The 10680-nt window shown below is 46.1% G+C and overlaps 1 protein-coding gene across 1 annotated transcript in view; it reads right to left on the bottom strand.

Annotated features, from left to right (window-relative positions):
• skia (v-ski avian sarcoma viral oncogene homolog a) overlaps positions 1-8557 on the bottom strand; it is a 34753-nt gene extending 26196 nt beyond the window's left edge. The window contains exon 1 of the mRNA XM_053503695.1: positions 6697-8557. Coding sequence (XP_053359670.1) covers positions 6697-7620 — 924 coding nt within the window. The 5' untranslated portion in view covers positions 7621-8557. The remainder of the gene's footprint in view (positions 1-6696) is intronic.
• Positions 8558-10680: the final 2123 nt, after the last annotated feature.

Raw genomic sequence — 10680 nt, 5'->3', positions numbered from 1 at the left:
GTGTCTCGGCATGTCCCTATTGCACTGAAATAATTTTGGGAATGCTGTCTCTGAGAAGGACGCACGATAGCATTACACTCATTTGTAATAAAGAAAACAGATTAAGGACAGAAGTCTGAGGGAAGGATTGGACCAGCATTTGTTCATGAGATCCCAAATCTCCCCAGGTTTCCACATCAGGAATGTTTCTGAGATGTGTTTTATCTCTCCTGATGTTGTGTGTCTCCCAGCTCCTCGTGTAGCCCCCCCCACAGGTCTTCACTGTTCCGTACTTTTCCCCGATCCTCTATCCTATTCCTCTTTTCCAACATTCCCAGGTATCTCTCTGTATTCCCAGTGTTTCCAGTGTTCCCAGTCTGTACGGCACGTAGTCAGACAGATTTTCCCAGTTTACCTCATCCTGTACTTTCTAGTGGTTTGGATGAAGACATGATGGATAAACAACTGATGAAACACTCTGCCTATGTGTGTGTGTGTGTGTGTGTTTTCAGATCCTTTCACTTGGAAACACCGAGGTGTCGTTCACTTCCTGTCTGTAAACTCGAGTGTGTGATAAAGTGGGCGTGTCCCACAGACCTGTTTACCCTGCGGTGTAATTGATAATGAGCTTATTATCTGATTATTATTCAGACATCACGCGAACGTGCTTCGTCTGGAACGCTGCAGCCTGGTGTGTGTGTGTGTGTGTGTGTGTGTGTGTGTGTGTGCAGGACAACACTGTAAACTTTATTCATCTTAACGTCTGCTCTCGTCTGGAGCCGAAGCTCTCACTGAAGCAGCGCGTTATGGAAAGTGAAACAGCGAGACTGAATGCGAGACAGCAGCGAAGCACAGAACATCCTGTCTTTAGGCCACTTCCTGTTTCACGCTCAGACACACACACACACACACACACACACACACTTGAGGCAGGCTGAGTAACAGCACAGCAATGTCTGTGACCTTCCTTTAGCAAGTACAGGGCAAAAAAGGGGAAGCGTCTTCACCACCACCACGCCCAGAGAGAGGGGGGAGGGGGGGAGGGGAAGGGGGAGGGGGGGGGAGGGGGGCAGACAGTGAGGGAGACGTTGCCAGACTGTTGTTCACACATGAGGAACGACTCAAACTTCTCCTTAAATAGCTCTTGTTTCAGACAGACAGGACCTGAGTGTGACACACACACACACACACACACACAGGCAATGACAGAACCACTGCTGTAATTACTGGTGTGTGTGTGTTTGTGTGAGCGTGTGTGTGTGTGTGTGTGTCCATTTCTACACCACAGCTTACACAAGTACACACTCTAATCCACCTCCACGTCATGTCTGCTCTATTTTCTCTAACTGCAGGCTCACACACACACACACACACACACACACACACACACACACATATACACAGGTTGTGACCAATAAGAAACAGTGTGTGACGTTGCCATGGTAACATTTAGTCACGTGTAGACGCGAGTTCCGGTTCTCCTGCGGGTCGAGACAGAACTCTCGCTCTGGAACAGAACCGCTCGGCGCTGAGCTCTGAGCCGTAACACTGAGACAGGCTGAAAGACTTCAGATTAAAGTGTGTGTGTGTGTGTGTGTGTGTGTGTGTGTGAGCGCTACAATCAACTGTAGGAGGCGCTGTGATCAGACCATCAGACTCGTAGAAAAGCAAGTGCACGAGCCTTCGAGTGCTGCTGCACACACACACACACTCACATACACACATACACACTCGCACACACACACACACTCACATACACACACATACACACTCACACACACTGCCGCCATCACGTTAGTCAAAGTCGTGTGTGTTAAAAACCTGCCGATCTGCCTTTCACTCTAAACTCTGAGTGAATTAATCTTAAACCCTCTTACACACACACACACACACACACACACACACTGACAGTGCTAATTAGTCTCAGGACTCGTCTGTGTTAGAAGTTCTGAGGGGTTTGAGGCGCTAAAACATCGCGGTTTCTCATATATACTCCTCCAGGTGGCGCTGTAGACTTTTCCCACGCTGACGTCCGGAGCGGTGCGAGTGAATTACTCATTATTGTGTTTATAAATAAATATGGGAGCCGAGACGCGCTGCTCAGTAACAATGTAGCCTTGTGTTTCATTCACATTTAGTAGACGATCTTATCCAGAGCGACTTACATGTGTTTTTATCTCATTACACATCTGAGCAGTTGAGGGTTAAGGGCCGCGATCAAGGGCCCAACAGTGGCAACCTGGTGGTTGTGGGGTTTAAACCTGGGACCTTCTGAACCGTAGTCCAATGCCTTAACCACTGAGCTACACCTGGTCCTGAGCTACACCATTCCAAGTTAAAGCTCACACACTCGTGTTTGTAGAGTTTAAACGCTGTGTGTTTACAGAACGTTACATTTACAGACCTCACAGTGAAGGTCACTCAGGGTCGCCAAGACACACACAACACACACAACACACCCCGACACACACAACACACACAACACACCCCAACACACACAACACACTCCCACACACCCTGACACACACAACACACTCCCACACACCCTGACACACACAACACACTCCCACACACCCTGACACACACAACACACCCCGACACACACAACACACACAACACACCCCGACACACACAACACACACAACACACCCCGACACACACAACACACACAACACACCCCGACACACACAACACACCCCGACACACACAACACACCCCGACACACACAACACACACAACACACCCTGACACACACAACACACACAACACACCCTGACACACACAACACACACAACACACCCTGACACACACAACACACACAACACACCCTGACACACACAACACACACAACACACCCCAACACACACAACACACCCCGACACACACAACACACACAACACACCCCGACACACACAACACACCCCGACACACACAACACACACAACACACTCAACACACCCCGACACACACAACACACCCCGACACACACAACACACACAACACACTCCCACACACACAACACACCCCGACACACACAACACACACCGACACACTCCCACACACACAACACACACCAACACACACAACACATGAAAAAACCATAAGAGACCATTGCTGTTTACTTAAAGAAGACAAACATTCTGTCTTTATGTGTGTGTGTGTGTGTGTGTGTGTGTATGTATGTGTGCTCTCATGTATGTGTGTGTGTGTGTGTGTATGTATGTATGTGTGCTCTCATGTATGTGTGTGTGTGTGTGGAAGAGTTGAATAGCAAGTCCTTAAGAAGAACAAAAATGTGCTCGTGACGGAACAGGCCACTCGAGATCTGCTGCTAAGTGCTAATGAGGCTATTCACAGACTGTCCAGGTCTACTGAGACTCTCCAGCACCCCCCCCCCCCACCCCCCCCCCCCCCGCCCAAATCCACACACACACACACACCGATTCACAGTGATGCATGTAAACATTCTCTAGCTCTGTTCACAGATATTTTAATTTGGTGCAAGAAACAAGAATAAAAAGTGTGTGTGTGTGTGTGTGTGTGTGTGTGTGTGTGTTTGATGGATCATATTCTGTTTCCAGGACAATGCTCCAATTCCTGCCTCATCAGCTCTTTTCAAGTAGAACAGTTCATGCAAATGACCAGATCAGTGTGTGTGTGTGTGTGTGTGTGAGAGAGAGAAAGAGAGAGAGAGAGAAAGAGAGAGAGATGGGGGTTCTTATCAGTTTTCCCCAAAGAAAAAGAGACACCCCACCCCCACCACACACACACACACACACACACACACACATAACATTAAGAAAATGTTAGACACTGACCCGTGAACAGTACAGTGTACACACATCCACACACCTCTTTTTAATACAAACAATATACATTTAATGCTAAGAGTGTGTGTGCGTGCGTGCGTGCGTGTGTGTGTGTGTGTAATCAGGTCAATCAGAGGGAGGTCATGACACACTCAAGCCGTCTTTAACGATCAAATAACAGCTTTACAGATGCTGTGATGGAGCTCCATTAGGAGGTGTGTGTGTGTAATCAGGAGGTTGTGAGGGAGTGTGTGAATGAGAGAGAGATTGAAGGTGTGTGTGTGTGTGTGTGTGTGTGTGGAACACACTGGAAGATACTTAGTGCATAACTCTTAATTCAGGTTTATTGAATAAAATAAAAAAGAAGCAAAATTAATAATAATAACGATTAATATTGTTTACATTTGTACACACACACACACACACACACACACACACACCAATCAGCTCAGTAACACACCCTGAAATTTATGTAATTTGTTACAGTGTGTCAGCATATTAAGGTGTATCATCACATGTGTTACATTGTATCAGCGTGTGTCAGTGTGTGTTACATTGTGTCAGTGTGTGTTACAGTGTATCAGTCGTGTCTGTTACAGTGTGTCAGCGTGTGTTACAGTGTGTGTTACAGTGTGTCAGTGTGTCTTACAATGTGTCAGTGTGTGTTACATTGTATCAGCGTGTGTTACAGTGTATCAGTTGTGTCTGTTACAGTGTGTGTTACAGTGTGTGTTACAGTGTGTCAGTGTGTCTTACAATGTGTCAGTGTGTGTTACATTGTATTAGCGTGTGTTACAGTGTATCAGTTGTGTCTGTTACAGTGTGTGTTACAGTGTGTCAGCGTGTTACATTGTGTCAGTGTGTGTTACAGTGTATCAGTCGTGTCTGTCAGCGTGTGTTACAGTGTGTGTTACAGTGTGTGTTACAGTGTGTCTTACAATGTGTCAGTGTGTGTTACATTGTATCAGCGTGTGTTACAGTGTATCAGTTGTGTCTGTTACAGTGTGTGTTACAGTGTGTCAGCGTGTTACATTGTGTCAGTGTGTGTTACAGTGTATCAGTCGTGTCTGTTACAGTGTGTGTTACAGTGTGTCAGCGTGTTACATTGTGTCAGTGTGTGTTACAGTGTATCAGTCGTGTCTGTTACAGTGTGTGTTACAGTGTGTCAGCGTGTTACATTGTGTCAGTGTGTGTTACAGTGTATCAGTCGTGTCTGTTACAGTGTGTGTTACAGTGTGTCAGCGTGTTACATTGTGTCAGTGTGTGTTACAGTGTATCAGTCGTGTCTGTTACAGTGTGTGTTACAGTGTTTCAGTGTGTTACATTGTGTCAGTGTGTGTTACAGTGTATCAGTCGTGTCTGTCAGCGTGTGTTACAGTGTGTGTTACAGTGTGTGTTACAGTGTGTCTTACAATGTGTCAGTGTGTGTTACATTGTATCAGCGTGTGTTACAGTGTATCAGTTGTGTCTGTTACAGTGTGTGTTACAATGTATCAGTGTGTTACATTGTGTCAGTGTGTGTTACAGTGTATCAGTCGTGTCTGTTACAGTGTGTGTTACAGTGTGTCTTACAATGTGTCAGTGTGTGTTACATTGTATTAGCGTGTGTTACAGTGTGTGTTACAGTGTATCAGTGTGTTAGTGTGTCAGCGTGTGTTACATTGTATCAGCGCATGTTACAGTGTACCAGTCGTGTTTGTTACAGTGTATCTGCGCGTGTTTGTTACAGTGTATCTGCGCGTGTTACAATGTGTATTACAGTGTGCAAATGAATTGTTTTAATGTTCAGTTATGTCATGTCTAGACAGACACTCATCACAGCTCACAGCTCACGTGCACACACACAGACACACACAGACACACACACACACACACACACACACACACACATCTGGGCTCTGTTCCAAACTCCACAATCCAGATCCAGCTAATGTTCTCAAAAGAACGTCGGCCATTTTAAGATGCTAAAGCTCTCTCTCACACACACACACACACACACACAGTCAAAGTGTTCACTCCTTCAGGCCACTCCTGACTATAAAGTGCCCTTAGAGAGAAGTGTGCACTATTGAGTGAAGCACTCAGGCTGAATGAGATGATATCAGGTTTAACCACCTCTCAAGTGGAAGTCCATCTGAAGAGTGTGTGTCAACATTGAAGATCTTAAGAGGACGTCTTACACACACACACACACACACACACACACACACACTTTGCTGCAAGTCACTCCGGTAGAAGCTCTCGAGTTTCAGTAAGACACCTGAGCAGGTCGTTCACACATCATTCAGTTATTCTGCTGTGAGACATCCAGCTGTGACCTTCTGACCAGAACCTGTCCTGAATAAGAAGAACCCTTGAGAACATCAAGGTCTAGTTCATCAAAAAACCAACTAGACATGTAAAGCTCAGTAACATCTAACCAACAGCTCCACCACACTCTAAATCATCTCACCAAGACCCTCAGGAGTCCTCAGTTAGAAGCCAGTGTGAAGGCTCCTAAAACACATCTACCTGCTTGGTGGACCTGAAACTAGAACCCAGTACAAAGTCAAACAACTAAATATTTTCTAATGGCATTGTGCAGAAGACCGCTCTGGTCCAGTCCGAGAACACACACGAGCCAGGGAAAGACTTAAGGAACTCTGATCTGGAAACCCAGCTTCCAGGAGTTCACAGTTTGTGCAGGCACATCAACACCAAACATCATCTAGCACACCTGACCCAGGTAACACACATTGGGATTGAGGATTCATGTCAGATTGGGATTGAGACTGAACCTTCCATGAAGTTCTCCCGGTGTTCACCAGGTGTGAGACCTTCAGAACTCCACAGACAGACCTGAGATGGAACCTGGGTGAGGCGTGTCAGAAAGCAGAACTTTATGGAGAACCTGAGAATGCTCACTCACCCCTGAGGATCTCCTCTTGTACTTGCTGGTGAAGTCGAACCTCTCCTTGAGCACGTGCAGCAGGGCCTCCAGCTTGGCGTTCTCGTCCTTCTCGGCGTACTCGGGACTCAGGAGGACGTAGGCTCTCCAGTTGGCCGAGTCGAAGCCCCAGTGGCAAGTCCGGTTCTCCAGGGCCTTGTGCCCGTGCACCACGAACTTGTGCGGCGCGTGCATCACGCCGCACTCCACGCACTGGATGCACTCGGCCGCGGGGCTGGTGTACAGCTCGGGCACGAAGATCCCCGCGCACTTCCCGAAGCACTCGTGGTACACCCGGAAGCCCTTCACCTCCAGCTCCTTGGCGGCCCGGGAGCGCGAGCCCGTCCTCACCAGCGCGTTGCACAGGCGCTCGGCGTCGGTCTTGGTGATCAGGCCGCAGGACGGCGCGGAGAACGGCAGGATGCCCACCACCTTCAGGATCTCCAGCTGCTCGGCGGTGCAGCGCGAGCAGTAGATGTGCAGGTCGTCGCACACGGCGTTGATCTGCTGCAGGGAGAAGTCGCGCAGCACCGTGTTGAGGATCTGCGGCAGACACAGACGCTTCTCTCCGCCGACCACGAAGCACGAGATGCTCTCCCCCTCCAGCAGGGTCTCGCAGCGCTCCGTGCTCCGGTCGCTCGCCATGAACAGCGGGACCGGGAGCACCGGCGGGGGCCGAGGCTGGGGCACGTGAGCGGCCGCCGCCGCAGCAGCCGCCGCGGCCGCCACCGAGGCCGCCGCCGCGCGCTCCAGCTCCTCCCCGTCCTTACCGAACACCTCGTGCTGCCAGCGCGCGGAGAAAGCCGCGGGGCCGCCGAGCGAGCTCATGGAGCTGAGGTGGAACTGCTTGAGGGTCTGCTGCAGGCCCGGGTGAGGCTGGAAGATCGGCCGCGTCACCGCCTCCATCACCGCGCTCCGGTTCTCCGCGGCGGGTTCTTTACACAAACAGCGATCAGGAGGAGCGGAGAGTCCGTGCGCTTAGAGCCGAGTCATGAATCTCTCACACACACACACACACACACACCGCGGGTCCGAGACCAGGACACTTTAGCACACCGTCCTCTTCTTATTGCTCCGGTCCGAGTGTGAGTGTGTGTGTGTGTGTGTAAGAGAGAGTCCTGCAGCGAATAATCGGATAATTAAACCCCCGGTTCGGTCGATTAATTATAGGATTTTTTTTTCAATGTAATGAAACAGTTTAAAAGAACAAACCCCAGTATGTGTGTGTGTGTGTGTGTGTGTGTGAGCGCTGATCAGAGTCCCGGTGCTGCACACAGCCCCCCTCCTCCCCCTCCAGCCGCTCCGATTAATCGCTCCTCACATGCCCGAGTACCGGCCGCTGATCCGCTCCGGTCTAATCTAAATACACCGACTGGAAAGAGTAAAAGCTCTCGCGCTCCTCACGCTCCCGGGGTGTGTGTGTGTGTGTGTGTGTGTCCTGCTCTGCTCCTCGCGCTTCCAAAAAAAAAAGAAAAAAAAAAAAGAAAGAATAACCTAACGCGCGTTAACGTAACCGGAGCTCCGAAATCACCGAGAGTTTAATCTCAGCTCCGTGTGTGTGTGTGTGTGTGTGTGTGTGTCTCCCCCCCCCTCACTCCCCCGGCTCGCCCCCCCCTGCGCCGCTCCGCGTGTCCATCTCCACCGAGCACTAACCGGCCGCAGCTCGCGCGCAGAAACACTCAGTGTTCAATCTTCAGTCCGGATAAACACACACACACACACACACACACACACACCCTTACTCATACACACCTGCATACACACCGATCTGCGTCTTATATCCGTGCTGTTCGTGGCGCGCGCTGAGAGACAGAGAGAGAGAGAGAGAGAGACGGAGCGACCGGACACGAAGACGCGTCTCACAGACTGAGCGCTCAGAGTGTGTGTGTGTGTGTGTGTGCGCACGCGCTCAGACTGAGCCTGCGCTCTCAGAGAGAGAGAGAGAGAGAGAGAGAGAGAGTGTGTACAGTATACTCTCTCTCTCTCTCTATACTGTGTGTGTGTGTGTGTGTGTGTGTGTGTGTATACTCTCTCTCTCTCTCTCTATACTGTGTGTGTGTGTGTGTGTATACTCTCTCTCTCTCTATATATATATATATATATACTGTGTGTGTGTGTGTGTGTGTGTGTATACTCTCTCTCTCTCTCTATATATATATATATATACTGTGTGTGTGTGTGTGTGTGTGTGTGTATACTCTCTCTCTCTCTATATATATATATATATACTGTGTGTGTGTGTATACTCTCTCTCTCTCTCTCTCTATATATATATATATATACTGTGTGTGTATAGTGTGTGTGTGTGTATACTCTCTCTCTCTCTCTATATATATATATATATATACTGTGTGTGTATAGTGTGTGTGTGTATACTCTCTCTCTCTCTCTATACTGTGTGTGTGTGTGTGTGTGTATACTCTCTCTCTCTATATATATATATATATATATATACTGTGTGTGTGTGTGTGTGTGTATACTCTCTCTCTCTCTCTCTATATATATATATATATATATATATATATATATATACTGTGTGTGTATATAGTGTGTGTGTGTGTGTATACTCTCTCTCTCTCTCTCTATACTGTGTGTGTGTGTGTGTGTGTGTGTGTATACTCTCTCTCTATATATATATATATACTGTGTGTGTATAGTGTGTGTGTGTGTGTGTGTATACTCTCTCTCTATATATATATATATACTGTGTGTGTATAGTGTGTGTGTGTGTGTATACTCTCTCTATATATATATATATATATATACTGTGTGTGTATAGTGTGTGTGTGTGTGTATACTCTCTCTATATATATATATATATATATACTGTGTGTGTTTAGTGTGTGTGTGTGTGTATACTCTCTCTATATATATATATATATATATACTGTGTGTGTATAGTGTGTGTGTATACTCTCTTTCTCTATATATATATATATACTGTGTGTGTATAGTGTGTGTGTGTGTGTATACTCTCTCTCTATATATATATATATACTGTGTGTGTATAGTGTGTGTGTGTATACTCTATATATATATATATATATATATATATATATACTGTGTGTGTATAGTGTGTGTGTGTATACTCTCTCTCTATATATATATACTGTGTATAGTGTGTGTGTGTATACTCTCTCTCTCTCTCTCTCTATATATATATATATATATATATACTGTGTATAGTGTGTGTGTGTATACTCTCTCTCTCTCTCTCTATATATATATATATATATATATATATACTGTGTGTGTATAGTGTGTGTGTGTGTGTATACTCTCTCTCTATATATATATACTGTGTATAGTGTGTGTGTGTATACTCTCTCTCTCTCTCTCTCTCTATATATATATATACTGTGTATAGTGTGTGTGTGTATACTCTCTCTCTCTCTCTATATATATATATATATATATATATATATATACTGTGTGTGTATAGTGTGTGTGTGTGTGTATACTCTCTCTCTCTATATATATATATATACTGTGTGTGTATAGTGTGTGTGTGTATACTCTATATATATATATATATATATATATATACTGTGTGTGTATAGTGTGTGTGTGTGTATACTCTCTCTCTATATATATATACTGTGTATAGTGTGTGTGTGTATACTCTCTCTCTCTCTCTCTCTATATATATATATATATATATATACTGTGTATAGTGTGTGTGTATACTCTCTCTCTCTCTCTCTCTCTCTCTCTCTATATATATATATACTGTGTATAGTGTGTGTGTGTATACTCTCTCTCTCTCTCTCTATATATATATATATATATATACTGTGTGTGTATAGTGTGTGTGTGTGTATACTCTCTCTCTCTATACTGTGTGTGTGTGTATACTCTCTCTCTATATATATATATACTGTGTGTGTGTGTGTGTGTATACTCTCTCTCTCTATACTGTGTGTGTGTGTATACTCTCTTTATATATATATATATACTGTGTGTGTG

This window comes from Clarias gariepinus, chromosome 9 (genome assembly GCF_024256425.1).
Source record: "Clarias gariepinus isolate MV-2021 ecotype Netherlands chromosome 9, CGAR_prim_01v2, whole genome shotgun sequence".
NCBI lineage: Eukaryota > Metazoa > Chordata > Actinopteri > Siluriformes > Clariidae > Clarias > Clarias gariepinus.
This window is presented reverse-complemented; position numbering and strand designations above follow the sequence as displayed.